The 17,802-nt window shown below is 54.4% G+C and overlaps 1 protein-coding gene across 4 annotated transcripts in view; it reads left to right on the plus strand.

Moving 5' to 3' along the window:
• The window catches only part of NACC2 (NACC family member 2), a 65,375-nt gene that overhangs the window by 29,108 nt on the left and 18,465 nt on the right, over window positions 1-17,802 (plus strand). The window contains exons 1-2 of one of the 4 annotated variants that reach the window (XM_037797015.1): window positions 3,732-3,913; window positions 5,097-6,044. In XM_037797015.1, coding sequence (XP_037652943.1) covers window positions 5,162-6,044 — 883 coding nt within the window. In that variant the 5' untranslated portion in view covers window positions 3,732-3,913; window positions 5,097-5,161. Of the gene's footprint in view, window positions 1-3,731; window positions 3,914-4,304; window positions 4,397-4,425; window positions 4,670-5,096; window positions 6,045-17,802 lie in introns of those variants that run through there. The other 3 variants (XM_037797019.1, XM_037797018.1, XM_037797017.1) reach the window with 3 other exon arrangements.

Below are 17,802 nucleotides of genomic sequence, written 5' to 3' on the forward strand. Positions count from 1 at the left end.
CCGTGGGGTCCGTGACAACCGGGTGCCGTCTCTGCGCTCAGGGAATGCGCTGTTCGGGCCTTTGGGGATGGGGGTGGGGTGGGGGTGACCCTACCTGGACCCCGGGTCCCGGACACTGCTGCTGCCTGCCCTGGCCCCCCTGGGTGCGCTGTGCTGTGGGGGTGCTGTAGGCTTGACACCCAGAGGGCCCAGGCCCCCGGAGGCTCAGCCGGACCCTGTGGCCTGCACGGCGACTGGAAAGTGCACCCATCGGCTGCCAAAGTGGCACGCAACCCCCCGCCCCCATTTTAACAGCCTCTGTTGCATCCGAGCCAGGTGGCCGCCCCAGGCCCCGATGTCACGTGGGTTCTGCCGACTCACGAGGGGCACTCACCCGACTCCCGCTTGGCGACGTGCGTGCCTTCGGCTGCCCCTCAGGAGCGGCCTCCTCTCCATGAGGCTGGGGCTGCCCCCCAGGCATGGGCCTCACCCTCAGGGGTGAGGGTGGCCAGGGACAGGGCTCCCCTCTGTCCTTCTAGAATGTTTCCTGGTGCCCCCGCCATGAGCACGCTTTGTGGCTGCCCGTTTGTGATGTCCAGGACCTTTCTTATTACGTTGGTAAAGTTAAATCCTGCTAAATAATTTTATTTTGTTTATTTCGACCATGCCTCGCCTGCTGGGTGTGATCCTGCAGAAGTTACAGGCGGCTCTCCTTGCTGTGCTGGCCCCTCAGGAAGCGCTCTGTGGTCTGGGGGGACGGGAGGCTGGGGGCTGCAGGGGCAGAGGGGAAGGGGGACATGCGGCCTGCCAGTGGAGTTTTCCGGGCTCCTGCGTGGACCGCTGTCCCTGGGCGCCCCCAGCCTTCTCGGGCGCTGTCGGAAGCCGCTGCCCGGCCCCCGGGGTGCATGGCATCCACCTCTGATTCTATGTCTGCAGCCCCCCCCCCCCCCAGCTTCCTTCTGGCTCCTTCCCTCGTCCAGCTGCAGGACACGCCACCGCGGGGGTGGGAGGACGGTTCTGCCGTCACCCCTGGGCCTGGGGACCTGAATCTTGGCCCCCCCAGAGGGAAGTCTGGGGGTTTCCTGTGCTCTCTTATTCTAGGGGAAAGTCTTGGCCTTGCGGGCCCGAGGAGGCCTCCTCTGTCGTGTCTGAGTTGGGGGCACAGTCGGGGGGTGAGGACAGCTCCACAGGTGCGCCTCAGTCAGGGCTGTCAGGGGTTCCCCGAGTGGGTTCCTTCTGAAGGGCGTTGTAAGTGGGGGGAGGGGGGTTCCACGGTACAGTGGCTTTGGGGATGGCTGGGCGGACAGGTCAGATCTGATTTACTGCCTGACTCTTCAGATGCTTCCGGAAGCAAGTGGGTACAGTGGCTCACTGTGGAGGGGAATGGAGCGCGTGGCATTGTTCGGGTCAGCCTCGTTTTAGAGTGGGGAAACTGAGGCACAGAAGGGGTTCGGTGGTCACCGGGGCAGGCTGAGCCCTACTGTGTGGGGAGGGGGCTTGAGTGGGCTCTGGGTGTGCAGAGCAGGCCCGGCCCCTCCCCTCTGGCCTGGCGTGTGTAAGCCAAGCCTTTATTTGTTTCCTCCTAAAGTTCAGCTTTGTTCTTGCTCCAGCCGAGGCTTCTAAGAAAGCAACTTAAAACCAGCCGGGGCCGGCCCAGATGGGGTGGCGGCCGCACCCTCCCAGGTGGTTTGAGGACGAGGCCGCAGAAGCAGCCCGTGTCCCGCGTCCCTGGGGGCCGCGCCAGCCGCGTCACCTGCTCAGGGAATAATGGTCCCTTCTCCGGTCCAGCTGCTCGGGCCCCGCATCTCGGGCTCCCCTTGGGGCTCCGTCTCGCTGAGGGCCACCGTCTCGCCCGGGTCACAGCGGGTAACGGCGACTGTTGGTGCAGTTGACGGCATCTTGGGCTGTGCCAGGGCCCTGTGCCTGGCTTCACACGTCGTCTCATTCCAGCCCACCATGACCTGCAAAGGCCCCTGGGACCCCCGTTCACAGACAAGGCCCGGGACAGTGGTGCCATTTGCCCGAGGCCCCAGGACACACGGGGATGTGGCTGGCTCCGGGCCGGGTAGATGGGGTGGTTCCGGGCGGAGCCAGGATTTGAATGTGGACCGACAGGATGTGCACCGCGCACGTCCCGCTGGCCCCTGCCTGCCCCTGGCCGGCCAATGTGGCAGGTGTGTGCAGCCTTCCGAGGGAGCCCAATCCCACCCCCTTTCCTGGCATGAGAGCACCTGTCTGGCCCCGGCTCTGGGTGGCCCTCCTTGGCTGGCCTTGGGGTGAGGTTGCTATGACGGAGCCAGGGGCTCCCAGGAGATCTCACGGTGGTCGCCGGGTCTGTTGGCAGTGGGTCCCTTCCCTACGTGCTGTCACTGGGCTGACCCAGCCCTGGAGCTCATGATGGCACCTGGTGGGCTCCCCGGAGGAGGTGGCAACTTAGCCAAGACCAGAAAGAAGGAGCAAGTGTGTTCCGGGGAGGGGCCAGCCTCAGCGAGCGCAGGGGGTCCCCACGCCCTGGTGTGTAGTCGCCGAGGAGTGCAGAGGATGCCCTGGCCAGGGGACGTGGCCAAGTGGGTCCCAGGGTCCCTCCCCTGGGAGGACCCTCCTCCTTCGGCTCTTTGGAGCTGCAGACTGTGGGTGATTCTTTGTGAACGCCTCAGTCACACACTTGTCTCCCCAAGAGTCACCCTGGCTCCGTGTAGGAGGTAGAGCAGACTGTGCCATGCCACCCTGGGAGGTGCTGCCTGCCTACCCAGCCTCTGTCCTACCTGGGCATCCTCCTGCTCCCTCCAGCCCTGTTTCCTCCGGCCCAGCAGGTGGCTGTGGGGAAACTGAGGCTGGGTGGGGAGATGGGCCCAGCACCAGCTGGTGGTGGCCATGCCGCTGCTCTGAGCGCCCGCCCCCCACTTCAGCAGGGACCTGAGGCCTGCCCAGCTGTGGACCGTGCCCCCCGGACACCCCTGTCCCGGCCAAAGGCCCAGTGAGCAGCAGACACTGAGGGGCCCCACAGGCAGCAGCCTGGCTGGGTTGCATTACTGGGCAAATGGGCTTGCCGGAGAGTAGGGGTCTGGCGGGCCGGGGGCCCTTGCTTTCCCCTTCTGCAGGGCGGTCACTTGGCCCTGGGCCCCTTTGCCACCATATGACCCCCGTGGCTCTTTTGTTAAAGACTGGGGCCGGGCAGGGGTTTGGGGGCGCTGGGGGTCTGCACAGGACGGGAAGGGGTGGTGGAACCAGACCAGCCAGGCCTGCTACTGCTCGGGGAGCAGCTAGGACAGGGGACACCCGTCCCTGAAGAGAAGGGGAGACGGGGGTGCCGAGAGCCCCCTCGGGGTGCCGTCTGTCACCTCTCCCCCTGCCGGGCCCCCGCCCTCCCTGGCGGAGCTCACCCCGGCGGCCAGCTCTGCAGACTGTTTGGAATAGTTGAAATGCTCTGACACTGGGCCGTCCTGGATGGCAGGGAAAGCGGTTTACTGGGTAATTCATATGCAAAGCTGCACTATAAATTTCCCGGCGGCTCGGCTGCCGCGGCTCCGTGGAGCGTCCCCCACGCACAGTACAGTATTTCTGCCATCTTTGTTTGCATTGCAGTGAGTCATCAAAAGTCTGTCTTGTACCAACACCCGGAGCCGCGCATTCTTTTGGCACCGAGACCCCTCTGTTTGGAAAGCCGGGGCTGGGAGCTGGCATTCGCTCGGGCGCCCGAATCAAAGGCGGCTTTCATGCCCCAGCGCCGCCCGAGCGCCCGTCTGCATCCGGCGCCTTCATTTGGATGCTGAGCGCCGCCCGGGAGCACTGGGCTGGGGCAGCTGAGCCGCTCGGCCCCCCGCGCGCCCCGCTCCCTGGGCCCCCCGTCCTGCTGCACCCCCGGCGCGGCGGGCACCCAGGCGGCCCCGGCCAGGCGGAGCGGGTGGTGTCCGGCCGGTGGCGGTGGCCGAAGGTAGGTGTCCCCTGCTGGCGGCGGCCGGCCGGGCTGGCAACTTCTCCGCGGCGGGGGCACGGCGGGCCTCCCGCACCCCAGCGCCCACCTGCCCGGCTCGGGGGGCCGTCCACTCCCCGCCTCCCCGCCCATCGCAGCGCCCCTGCGGCCACCGCACTTTCCCCCGCGGGACAGAGCGGCCCTTTGTGCGGCGGCGGGTGGCCTGCGCCCTCCCCGCCCGGCCCCGGCCCCCCTGCTGGGATCGGGGCTCAGACCCGCCGGTCAGCGCCGCCCAGCCCCTGGGGGCCCGCAGCGCCTGCAGCCCCGGCGGCTTCCCCCCCGACCCCCGTGACCCCGCGAGTCAGCAGCGCGGATTGGCCGTGTGCGCCGCGGGGGGCGCGGGGAGGGGAGGGAGCGCGCCTGCGACAGGCTCCCAACTCCAGGACCCGGCGGCGGCGCCTGTGACAGCGGCCCCGGGCAGGGGCGCCCGCGGGCTCTGGCGAGGTCAGGAGTGGGAGCGGAGGAGACCGATCCCCGGGAGCCCCCGCACCTTTCCCAGCTCCCGCGGGCAGGATCCCGGGGCCCCCGCGGTGCACCTGCTTGCGAGAAAGAGGGAAAAGCAACCAGAAACCAGACGCAGGAAAGCCCCCAGCCTCGCCTCCCTCCCTGGCTCGGGGCTCCTGCCTCTCCGGGGCTCTTGGCGAGCGGCTAACTTTTCCGGGGAGAAGAGTGGCAGCTCCGGGCCGGCCCGGCCTCCCCCGCCGGCCCCTCCGCCTGGTGAATGGCCTGTTTTCTGTCCTCGGCGCTGCTTCCTGCTTAGTTCTTCTGCTGCCTCTGAGGGTGGGGGTGCAGCCTCCGCCGGTTCCAGCTCTCTCTCGGGGCGGGGGGCCCTCTCAGAGCGGTACGGGGGGGCTGGAGGGAGCAGCTGGGCTGGCGGGGAGAGAGGCTCGAGCCCCCTTCCAGCTGTTTCTGTGCCACACCCGTCACCCTGTCTTCCTCCTAAACCAGCGTCCCGAGTGGAAGGGGGTCAGGCCTCGAGGCCCCTGGGGAGGACTTTTCCAGATTGTTCTGGCTGCAGGAGGCTGGGGGGAGGGTGGGTGCCCCGGGGAGGACAGCGCCGCCGTCCAAGGGGGTGGGGTGGACAGGGAGGCCCTTCCACGTCCGGCGGGAAGCTGACCGCCCGTCTCCACTCCTCTCCCCGCAGATGTGCCCGGCTCCGGCGGGCCCCGCGCTGAGAGTCTGAGGCGTGCCCACGAGCGCCCACACGCCATGTCGCAGCTGCTGCACATCAAGATCCCCAACTTCGGGAACACGGTGCTGGGCTGCCTCAACGAGCAGCGCCTGCTGGGCCTCTACTGCGATGTGTCCATCGTGGTCAAGGGCCAGGCCTTCAAGGCCCACCGGGCGGTGCTGGCGGCCAGCAGCCTCTACTTCCGCGACCTGTTCAGCGGCAACAGCAAGAGCGCGTTCGAGCTGCCCGGCTCGGTGCCGCCCGCCTGCTTCCAGCAGATCCTGTCCTTCTGCTACACGGGCAAGCTGACCATGGCGGCCAGCGAGCAGCTCGTGGTCATGTACACGGCTGGCTTCCTGCAGATCCAGCACATCGTGGAGCGTGGCACTGACCTCATGTTCAAGGTGAGCTCGCCCCACTGCGACTCGCAGACCGCTATGGTGGAGGACGCCAGCTCCGAGCCGCACAGCCCCTGCCACCAGCTGCAGCCGCCCGCCGCCGCCACCGCCCCCTACGGCGTGTCCCCCTCCGTGCCCATCCCCCTGCTGACCCGCGTGAAGCACGAGGCTGTGGAGTTGCCACTGGCCGCCGGCCCGGGGCTGCTGCCCAAGCGCCCGCTGGAGGCAGGTCCCCGGGATGTCCTGGCGGCGGGCACGGCGGGGGCGGCCGGTGCGGCCCCCCTCAAGCTGCCCCGGGTCGCCTACTATGGGGTGCCCAGCCTCGCCAGCCTCATCCCTGGCATCCAGCCGGCGCCCTACTCCCAGGGGGAGAGGACCAGCCCAGGCGCCAGCAGCCTGCCCACCACCGACAGCCCCACCTCGTACCACAACGAGGAGGACGAGGAGGATGACGAGGCCTACGACACGATGGTGGAGGACCAGTATGGCCAGATGTACATCAAGGCCAGCGGCGGCTACGCAGGTAACGGCCCCACCTGGGCCCGGGCATCTGACCCCACATCACGGCTGCAGCCAGCCCGTCCACCGGCTGCGGCACATACAGGGGTCGCACAGCGAGGACCCCACCCCCCAGGCTTGGAAGGAGCAGGGGCAGGGGGCTGGGCAGGGCCTTGAGACCCGAGCTGCCGAGAGTGGGGGCTGCCTTGGGAGAGGAGAGCAGATCCCCAGGTAACGGGCGGGGACCACGGTCTTCCCTGCACTGGACGGACTAGGAAACAGAAGGTCTCAGTGGCCCAGGCACCTGCCTGAGGGCTCCCAGGGCACTAAAGGCCACTTGACTGCTGGAGGCCTCAGTTTCCCTGGCACCCAGCCCTCTGTGGTTAGCCTCAGCCCCGTCTGCCTGTACGGCTTCTCCTCGTTCCCGCTCGGACGTGCCGGGGGGCAGCTTCAGCAGGCTGGGGGCTCCCCGCTCCCTCCCCACTCACTGCCTTCTCAAACTCCGTGCTGGGGTGGGCTCAGAGCTCACCTGTCGAAGGCTGAATCTCCCCTAAGCTGTTCTGTTTTTTTTGGGGGGGGGGTCATTGTTTGGGATGCAGGGGCCCAGGATGCCCTAGTTTGAGGTTCTGTTCAGGGTGTGCTGGGTACATGCCCTGGGGTGGGGCCCAGAAGTGGGTGCCGTCTACAGACCCGCGCGTGCGTCTCGGCCAGCGCCGTGGCCTGATCTGCATGAGCTGCTGCAGGGGCTCTTTCCTTCCCTGCCCTTGAGCCCGGGTGGACAGGGGCCCTGCAGCCCCAGTGACCCCAGCCCGCCCCCTGCTGTGGCCGATCTCTCGGGGACGCCACACGCTGGGTGCTGTGGAATTCATTCATTCGTCTAAATTCATTGCGTCGTGTTTGCACGAACTTGACAGGATTCTACTGCCTAGTTCTGGGCTGGTTCTCCTGTCTTCTTTTGGGTTTTTTTGGGTGGGTTTTGTGCGGAGGCGGGAGTGTCCTGATGCCAGGGCTCTGTGAGCAACTGGGGGCCTCTCTCGGGGGCTGCTGGGGCTCCAGCCGTGTGTGTGCCCCTCTGGCCCTGCTGACGCTGTCAAGGGGCCCGGGCTGGCGGCAGGAGCTGGCAGGGGTTCCCAGCCTCCTCCCCTGCGGGAAGACCAGGGCTTCAGGGTCCCCTGGAGAGTGGGGTGTGCTCTCTAGCCCCCCCACAAAGCCCTGGGCCCTCTAGGGTGGCTTTCCCAGCCGGTGGAGCGGCCCCGGTGGCCCCACTCACCCTGGCGGCCAGCGTCACTCCCTAGAGAGGGGTCCCAGCTGTGCCCTGCAGAGCAGGTGCCAGTGGCCGGGGCAGATGGGGGTCCCCACTGGTGGGGTGCCCTGCGGAGCCAGGAACTGACAGACCCTGGTCTCCAAGCTTCTCCCTTCTCAGGGAGGCCCCTGCAGACCAGGGTGATCTTGGGCCTTGTGAGAAGTGGTGCCGGCATCCGCAGAGCAGGGGGCCCCTGTGGCTAGGGCGATGCACCTGTCCTCGGTGCAGGTGGAGCTCAGAGCCAGCTCCTCACCTGGAGCCCAGCAGCCCAGCTGCTCTGGAGCTTTCCAGGGGAGGATGGAGGGGGACGGTGGCCATGTGAAGGCTTTGCAAAGTGAAGGGGAGGCTGGGGGGTGTGCAGCTGTCACCCCACTCAGGGTCCAAGCCCCTCCCCACTGCACCTGTACCCCATATCCAGGGTGGGACCTGGCTCCAGGCCATCCCTGGGCTCACCCAGGCCCGGGACACGTTGGGGTGTCGGGGGGCTGCCTCCTGGCCTCCAGTCCCTGCCCACCCCCCTCCGCGCCGGTGTTGCTGGTGAGATAAGGCGGAGATGGGGGCTCTGCCCCAGCCGGTCCACAGCACAGTCTAGCTCGGGGTGGCCCGGTCTGGGTCTGTGTGTCGTGGGTTTCTTCTGTCGGCGAGCCCATAACTGGGGCAGGGAAAGGGGGTGTGTCACCTCTGGTTAAAATCTAGGTTATTGGCAGTGACGCGGCGGCACCACTGGGTACGCTGGGAAGGGGGCGAGGAGGGGCGGGGGCCGTGGGGGCGAGGCCGGCAGGGAGGGGCCGCCGGGGGCGCTGAGCCGCCTGCTGCCCTTCACCTGGGCCCTGGGGGAGAGTTGGGCAGGGCGGCTTTCCGGAGCATTCTGGGGGGACCCTCCTGTGACATGAAGCCACTTGGTAGCCTTGGCCTCGGTTTCCCCCTGTCGGGTGAGAGGCCGGCTGAGGGACCTTCACGGATCTTTTTATGAGGTGATCTCTGTGCCCAGAACCGTAGGTGACATCTGCCCCCGAGCAGGACCTGGCAGGAGCTTGTGCTGCGTGGTTGGCGGCTTGTTTTTGGAACAAGAGAACTAAATGTCGCAGAAGGGCTCTCCTGCTCCGGCGTCTCCCGCCACCCGCCCCTCCCCAGCGGCTGTGGCTCTTTTCAGTCAGCCTGCCCCCCTCTTTCCTTCCACTGCTTCCGAGCCCCCATCCTCGCCCCTGGGAGAGCCACGGGAGAAGGCACCGGGGGCTTCGGTTGCTGAGACGGACGCCTGGACCGTGCTGAGGGGTTAGGTTGACGGGGCTGAGCCCAGAGCCCCCCACCCCTCCCAGGCCTCGTGGGGCTCCGCCGGGGAGGGGGCTGCGAAGTGGCCCCTGGGTCCCGGCCCAGCAGGGGTGAAAGTCGTGGGGGAGTGAAAGGACCGGGTGCGGTTCCCCTTGGGCTGGTGGCAAAACCCCCGGGAAGGCAGCGGGCACGTGCTGTGGGGGGTGGGGGGCACGGGGGGCAGGCCGTGTCTGCACCCACCACACGGCACAGGCCAGAGTGAGGGGCTGGCGCCCAGGCCGCACCTGACAAAGAGCCTCTTCCCGCTGGGCAGGGACCCTCCCCTCCCCCGCAGAGCCGGCCCTCCCTCGGGGGGCTTCTGGGCTGTCGGGGGGTTCTGGGGTCTGCGCCATGGGCTCCCCTTCTTCCTGCAGGCTCCGGGCTCCCAGCAGTGGTGGCCAAGCCAGGTGCAGCCCCTGCCGTCGGGGGCACATGGGCAGGAACCTGGGGGAGCCTCAGTGGGCAGGGGCAGAGGTCACTCAGCCCGGGTGGGGCAGGTGGCCCGGACCCATCTGCGTCCCACAGGGCCCCCCTTCGGCCCCTGCCCTCACTGGGCTCCCAGCCCGGCCCCTCCTGCGCGTCCAGATGTTTGGTGGCAGCTAGCAGGTGCTCCCAGGGGCGTCGGAGACAAAGGCCACGGCCCAGTGCTCCCCAGTGAACCCTTTCCCTGGAGGGGCGCAGGGCAGGGGGTGTCGACAGCGGCCTCTGCCCTCCTCTGCAGGGCGGGCGCTTCAGACTTCTTGTCCCTGGACGTGAGTCGCTGGGGCTGCGGGCAGCTGGTTGGCGTTTAGGGAGGGCTGCAGGCCCGTCAGGGAGGGCCTGGTCAGCAGGTGGAGATGCGGGCTGAGGTGGCTGCTCGGGGTCCCGGGCCTGCAGGGGTGGGGCCCGGTGAGCAGGCAAGCGTTTGTCCCTGCCTGGCCCCATTCCTGCGGTCCGATGTCACATTTCCTTCCTTTTCCTGGCTGAGAATCCCCCCGGGGTCTGGGTGTCCCAGACGGCGGCTGTTTGGGTCCCTTCCAGGCTGGGGCTCTCAGGAACTTGGTGTGCCTTTGCGTGGCCGTGTGTTTCCATTGCTCTGGGGTGCGTGCGTACGTGTGGCTTTGCTGGGTCATAGGGTTAGCGTGTGGTTAACGTCCATGGCTGCCGCGTGGTCATCTGCAGTGGTCAGCCAGCTCCACCTTCCCACCAGCGGCCTCCAAGCATCCCCTCGCCCCATGGCCACAGCAGCCATGGCCCTCACCAGGCTTCTACGTCTTAGCCCGGCTCGTGGGTGCTGCCTGGGATCCGGGGGTAATTTTCCTTTGCATTCTTCTGATGGGCAATGATGCTCAGATCCTCCCAGGTGTTGAATGTCCATTGAGCCACGTCTCTCTAAATCTTTGACTTGTTTAAAAAATAAAACTGGTTGGTAAGAGTTCCATGTATATTCTGCATGTGTTCTTTATCAGATATGCATTCGGCAAATATTTTCTTTTTCTAATCTGACCTGCCTTTTATTATCTTAATGTCTTCTTTCAAAGAGCAGAAGTTTTTAATTTTGATGAAGTCCAATTTGCTAGTGGCTTACTTTATGGCTAGTGTATTCTGTAGCCTAAGCAACTTTGCCCCCTAAAGGTCCCAAGGGGGTGTTGTGTGTTCCTGTGGAAGGTTTAGCATTTTCACTCTTCCTCTGTGATCAGTTGTCCACTTTGTTAGTTTTTGATTGGGGTGGCTGTGAGATAAGGGGGGAAGTTCCCATTTTCCTTTGACAGAGGTCACTGGACCATGGCCGTGCAGGACCGTCCCCAGACTGCTCTGCTCTGTGGGCATCTGCATTCCCACCTCCAAGCTTAGCTTTTCATCTTCAGAATTGTTAGGGCTCCTCTAGGCCCCGTGTCACTAGCTACCTTACAGGTTGCTAAAATGTAGGCTGGCATTGCCTTAAATCCATGGGTCAGTTTGGAAAGAACTGACATTTCAATGATTGAGTCTTCTAATCCATGAACACTGTATAGCTCTCACTGCAAATAGGTTATCTTTCATTTCCGTCAACAGTGATTTCTAGTTTTCAGTGCACTGCTGTTGCACGTGTTTTATATATGACAGCTTTATAGAGATATAGTTCGGAGACCATCCCTCATTGTTTTTCAGCGTATTCACAGCATTGTACAGCCATCACCGCGGTCAACTTTAGGACATTTTCATCACCCCCAAGACAACCCGGGCCCATTGGCAGCAGCCCATCCCTCTCTCCCCGAACCAGCCCACATTCCGTCTCTGCATTTGCCTGTTCTGGACATTTCGTACGGGCGGCGTCATGCAATATCTGGTCTTTTTTGATTGGCCTCCTCTTTCTGCAGTGTTTTCAAGATTCATCCGTGTTGTAGCATGTGTCAGGATTTCATTCCTTTTTAAGGCTGATGATGTTCTGTTGTGTACCACACTGTGCATTCCCTCATTCAGTCATTTGATGGACTTTTGGGTTGTCTCTGCTTTTTGGCTGTTGGGACAGTGCTGCCCTGGCATCTGTGTCTGCGTCTGTGGTTTTCTCTTGGCTGCACGCCTAGGAGTTCCTACGGGACGTATTTTTTTTGTGTGGACATAGTGCTATTGTGGGTTATATTGTTTATAGTTTCATTTTCCACTGGTTTCTTGTTAATATGTAGAAATAAGGTTAATTTTTTGTACACTGACCTTGTATCTTACAACCTTGCTAAACTGACTCGTTCTAGAAGCTTTCTGTAAACTCCTTAGTTTCCCCAGATCTCCAGTACAAGGCTGGATGAAGAGCCGGGAGCAGCAGCCTTTTGGCCTCGTTCTCCGTCTCAGGCTTTCGTCGCGAAGTGCTGTGTTAGCTGTTGATTCTGCAGATGTGCCCTTCATCAGGGTGAGGAAGTTGCCTTCTGTTACTGGTTTTCTGAGACTTTTTATCATGAATGAAATTTGAATTTTGTCAAATGATTTTTCTGCAATTATATAGATGCCAAAGTAGGTTTCCACCTTTATTTTGTGATACAATGTATCACAAATGATTAATTTTCATATATTGAGCCAACTTTGCATTCCTAGGATCAGCCCTACTTGGTCATAATGTTTTACAGTTTTGATATATTGCTGGGTTCAATTTGATAATATTTTAAGAAGTTTTGCATCAGCATTCATAGAGGATATTAATCTGTAGTTTTTTATAATGTCTTTGTCTGGTGTTAGTATCAGGGTAATGCCAGCCTCACCCTCCCTTCTCCTGTTCTCCAAGAGTCTGTAAGTTGGATGTTCTTTCTTCCTTAGGAGTTTGGTAGAATTCATTTACCACTGAAGCCATTTGGGCCTGGAGATTCTGGTGCTTTGTTTTGTTTTGTAGGTGGGTGGGTGAATTCTCTTACTTTAGATAAAGAACTACTCAGATTTTCTATTTTATCTTGTTCCAGCCATGGTCATTTGTGTTTTTCAAGGAATTTGTACATTTTTTAAGTCCACTTTGATATTAATATGGTCATTTCAGCTTTCTTGTTTATTTCTGTGGTGATAGCTTTCTTCTTCCTTTTACTTTTAATCCATCTGTGTCTTTATCCATAAAATGCATTTCGTATAGACAGCTTACATTTGGTTTTGATAACCTGTGCCTTTTATTTGGAGTGTGTAAACCATTTACATTTAATGTAATTTTTAAATAATTAGGTGGAAGTCTACCATGTTGCTATTTGTTTTCTGTTTGTCCCATATGTTCTTTTCTTTTTTCCTTTTTTCCTGCCTCCTTTTGATTATTTTCTAGTATTCCTTTTTAACTCCACCGTTAACTTATATGTCCATCTTGCTTCAGTTTTTTAAAATTCAGTTTTATTGAGATATAGTCACATACCAAACAGTCGTCCGTGGTGTACAGTCAGTTATTCACAGCACCATCATATAGTTGTCCATCACCCCAATCTATTTTTTGAACATTTTCCTTGTACTAGAAAAAGTAAAAATAAGAATAAAAAATAAAAGTAGAGCAGAACAACCAAATCATCCCCCCACCACCGCCCTATTTTTCATTTGGTTTTTGTCCCCATTTTTCTACTCATCCATTCATACACTGGATAAAGGGAGTGTGATCCACAAGGTTTTCACAATCACACTGTCACCCTTATAAGCTACACTTGCTTCAGGTTTTAAGGGTTGCTCTAGGTTTACAATTTCATCTTTAACTTATCTCAGTCTATCTTTCAAAGGGTGTACTACCCTTCACGTATAACTTAAGATTCTTAAAACAGTATATTTTCATTTCCTCCTTCAGTTTTTTTGGCTTGTTGTCATATTTTATGTTTTCATATGCTATAAACCTTATGTTCTTATTTTTACTTTAAATAGTTGTCTTTCATTTTGTGTCACTTTAAATTTTCATAAAGTAGAATGTATTGTTTTTGATGACCAGTTCTGACTATATAAACAAATGCAAATAGCCGTGTGATCATCTTCACAATTGAGATAAAGAATAATTTCACCACCACCACCCCCCAAAACCTCTTAATACTGTTTCTTCCTCTGAGCCTTGGCAACACCGATCTGTGTTCTTTTCCTGTACTTTTGCCTTTTCCAGAGTGTCATGTAAATGGGATCTTGCAGAATGCAGCCTTTTTGAGTTTGAATGATTAGAGAGTCATTCATTATGTTGCATGGATTAGTATTTTGTTTTTATAGTTAATTAGTATTCCATTGTACAGACATATCACAATTTGCTTCCCCATTCACCAGGGACATTTGGGCTTGTTTCCAATTTGGGGCAATTATGAATAAAGCTGCCTCAAACATTTACATACAGGTTTTTGTATGCACATAAATTTTTATTTCTCTTGGTTAATTAAACCAGGAGTTATTTCTGGGTCAAAGGATAAGTGTGTATTTAACCTTGTAGGAGATTGCCCAAACTTTTCCAAAGTAGTTGTCTCATTTTGCATTGCTACCGATATATTCAGAGTTCGAGTTCCTCCATGTCCTCGTCAGCACTTCGTTTTACCAATTTTTTTTAAGCCACTCTAATAAGTGTGTAGTGGTGTTTCGTTGTGGTTTTGATTTACATTTTCCTAATGTCTGCTGATACTGAAAATCTTGCGTGTGTTTATTTGCCATCCACGTATCTGCTTAGGTGAAGTGTCTGTTTGAATCTTTTGCCCATTTTTAATTGGGTTGTTAGTTGAGTATTTACAATATTGAGTATTGAGAGTTCTTTGTATGTTCAAGTACAAGTCTTTTGTTGGATATGTGATTTGTTGGATAGTTGGTTTATTTCACTTTATAGCTTGTCTTTTATTCTCTTTTACAGTGTTTTTCCCAAAGCAGAAGTGTTTAATTTTGATAGTTTTATTATCTGTTATTTTCTTTTATAGATTGTGCTTTGGGTTTTATATCTAATTCTTTGCTAGCCCAAGATTATAAAGTTTTTCTCCTATGTTTTCTTCTAGATGTTTTATGGCTTTAGGTCTGTCACCCATTTAGAGTTAATTTTTGTGTCAGTTGTGAAGTATGGGACAAGATTGTATTTCCCACCATATGGATGTTCAAATCAATTTGCTTTTTAAAGACATTAAGAAAATGAAAGGAAAAAAAATTGTTGTATATTTACCCACATATTTACCTTGTCCTGCTTGTCACACTTTGTAAAGATTGGAGTTTCCGTCTGATGTCATTTTCATTCCACCTACAGAATTTCCTTTAACATTTCTTATAGGTCTGGTCTGCTTAGTGGTGGATTCTGAAAAAATTCTAAAAATGGCATTCAATTGCCTTCCTTTTAAAAATCTGCCCTATAGAAGTGTAATTTACATACAATAAAATTCATAAATTTTAATTGTACAATTTGGTGTCACCTTCGTTTTTGAAGGATGTTGTTGTTAGATGTCGAGTTCTAGGTGACGATGACTTTTTAGCTTGCAGTCCTTTAAAATGAGAATCATTCTCTTGCCTTCCAGCTGTGGTGTTGCTCACAAGAGCTCACAGGCCTTCTACAGGGGCTCCTTATGTGTCAGCTTCTCTGATTTTTGGCAATTTGATTATCACGTGCCTTTGTGTGTTTGTCCCTGAGGTCACTAGTGTTCTGTTTACTTATTTTTTTTTAGCATTATTTTATCTCCATGCTTTAGACTGAATAGATTCTGCTACTATTTCTTCATATTCACTGATCTTTTCTTGTGATCTTCTCTTTGGTTCTTTACTTTTTATTTTCCATTTCTCCCCTCACTAAGTTTGTGTTTTCCTTTAAAGCCCTGGGCATTTTTATTCTAACAGCTGGTTTAAAGCCCTTGTCTGCTAATGCCATCATCTGCCATTTCTTGGTGTTGGTTTCTATGCACTGATTTTTCTTTCCTTAGGGATCACTTTTTTGTGTGTTTCCTCATATGTCTATTAATTTTTTATTGGATGCTGGACATTGTGAATGTCAAATGTTGAGCACCTGCGAGTTGTTGACTTCAGTCTCGCATTAAATTGAATTTCTATGGTGAGTAATGAGGTTGAGCACCTTTTGATAGGTATTTTGTGCATTTGGCTGCCCTCTTTTGTGAAGTACGTATTTAAATCTCTTGTCCCTCTTTTCTATAGAGAACATTGTCCTTTTCTTATTATGTTGCAAAACTCTGAATGCTCTGAATACACATCCTTTGTCAGATGTATATGTAGTGTAAGTATCTTCTCCAGCGCTGACTTAGCGTCTCATTTTCTTAATGTAATTTTGATAGAGTGAGGTTTATGATTGGCCCCTTATCAATAGCAGCTTTTACATTTTATTTTAAAAAATCTTTCCTCACCTCATGATATTCATAAAAACAGCCTTGTTTGGAAACAATTTTGTTTTACATTTTAATTTGTTTGGAAACAATTTTAATAATTTTTTAAACTTACAAAAAATTTGCCAGGTGAGTACAAAGAACTTACGTATACCACTCGCTCATATTCACTAATTGTTAAGAATGTGCCTTACTTGCTTTATAGTTCTTTTTTTCTATAGAGGTATAGACTCGTTTTTTGAACCATTTCAGAGAGTGCGTTGAAGAAACTATGGCCCTTTACCTCTAAATACTGGGCATTTCTTACAAACGAGGGTGTGTTCTTACATCAACACAGTACAGTGTTCACACCCAGGAAAGCCTTTCTTCATACAGAACAACTTTGTAATCATCAGTCCCTGTTTACATTTTTCCAGTCGTCCCAGTATTGTCCTCTGTAGGAAATTCTTTTTTTAAGACCCAGTGCTCAATCCAGAATCACGTGTTGCCTTTTGTGATTATTCTCTTTAACCTGGAATGGCTTTCTTCCTGTCGCAGGGTACTGACCTTTTTAAGAATACAAAACATTTATTTTGTCAAACATCTCTCTGTTTGGATTTGTCGGGTATCTTTTCATGATTGAATTCAGGTTGTACATTCAGGTAGAAATACCACGGAAGCAGGTGTTGTGTCTTCCTGGGTGCCAGAGACATGTGGTGCCAGCTTGTTAACAGGTGAAGTTACTGTTTTCCTCTTTGTAATTAATAAGTAACTTGTGAGAAGATACTTGGAGACTGTGTATCAGCTTTTCACCCATTACTTTTTAGTATTTGTCGATGATTCTTGCTTGAGTTGTTTGTTACCCCGATGATTGCAAAAATTGTAATTTCTAATGCCACAACTCCTTTTACATTTATTGGTGTATGGGAGATTTTCTCGACAGCTCACATTTGTTTAATTCCGTCGTTTATTCATGATTTTATTTATTTAGTATCAGGTTGCTGCTTTGTTTGTTTGTTTCTTTTTAGCATTTTCTCACTGTCTTGCAGGGCAAAATGCTCCAGGCTCCTCTTGTGCTCCCTGTGCCCCAGCTGCGGACCGTCCCTTTCCCTGTTGGTGGGGAATAGAAAGTCGAAACCCAGGTCCCGCCGCTGTTTGTGCACTTTCCTGGTGCTCCCGGGTGTCCTTGTTTTACACCCCTTCAGCAGTCATAGCTAGGGATTTGTTTAGAAATCAGGAGCTCATCCTGAGCCCTCCGAAAGCAATTCAGCATGCCAGGGCTCTGGCCTTCCTCTCCTCTTCCCCACGTGTGTCTTTCTCCTCCTGAAATAAAGATTCTGACTCGTGTCCACATCTACAGCCTTTATCGTTTTATACGTTATATTTAGATGTGTGCTCCGTCTGGAATTGATCCTTGCATGTGGCTTGATATGGGATCAAGATTCATTTGGTGTTTGTTTGTTTGTTTTGTATAACTTTCCAGCTGACCTACAATTTTGAACTGAGACGACCAATGATCCACTGTACTAGTGTCCCCTTAGTTGTACATTATCAACTCTCCAAAGCGTATCAATTTATTTCTGAACTCTATTTCGTTTATTTATCCCTATGCCGGTATCATTATTTTAATTTCTATAGATTCATAATAGGCTTTTTTGCTGTTGTTGTATTTTACTGCAATTTTATTGAAATACAGTCACACACCATAGAAACCATCCAAAATGTACAATCACTGGCTCACAGTTTCATCACACAGTTGTGCACACATCCCCATGATCCGTTTTAGAACATTTTCATTTCTCCAGAAAAGAAATAAAGATTTAAAAAAGAAAATCCAAATCCTCCCATTCCCCTTGTCTCCCCCTATTTTTGACCCATAGTATTGGTGTGGTGCACTTGTTACTGTTGATGAAAGAGGATTAAAATATTACTGTTAACTCTGGTTCATAGTTTGCAACAGGTACATTTTTTCCTGTGTACCCCTCTATGAACTCCTTGTAATAGTGCCGTACATCTGCTCTAGTTCATGAAAGAACTTTTTTATATTTGTACAGTTAATCACGGACATTGTCCACCACAAGTCACTGTGTCATACATTCCCATGTTTTAACCTCCAGCTTTCCTGCTGGTGACATACGTGACTCTAAACTCACACCATTTAGCACTGTTGGCTATTCTCACAATGACGTGCTGTCGTCACTTCTGTCCGTTTCCAAATGTTTATGTTCACCCTAGTTAAACATTCTGCACTTATTATGCAGCCGCTCCCCATTCTTTAGCCTCAGTCTGTATCCCGCTAACCTATATTCTAGCTTTTATGTCTATGAGTTTTCATATTATAATTAGTTCATATTAGTGGGATCATACAATATTTGTCCCTTTGTGTCTGACTTATTTCCCTCAATATAATGCCAAGTTTCTTCCATGTTGTCGCTTGTTTCGGACTTCAT

This window comes from Choloepus didactylus, chromosome 10 (assembly GCF_015220235.1).
Source record: "Choloepus didactylus isolate mChoDid1 chromosome 10, mChoDid1.pri, whole genome shotgun sequence".
Classification (NCBI taxonomy): Eukaryota; Metazoa; Chordata; class Mammalia; order Pilosa; family Megalonychidae; genus Choloepus; species Choloepus didactylus.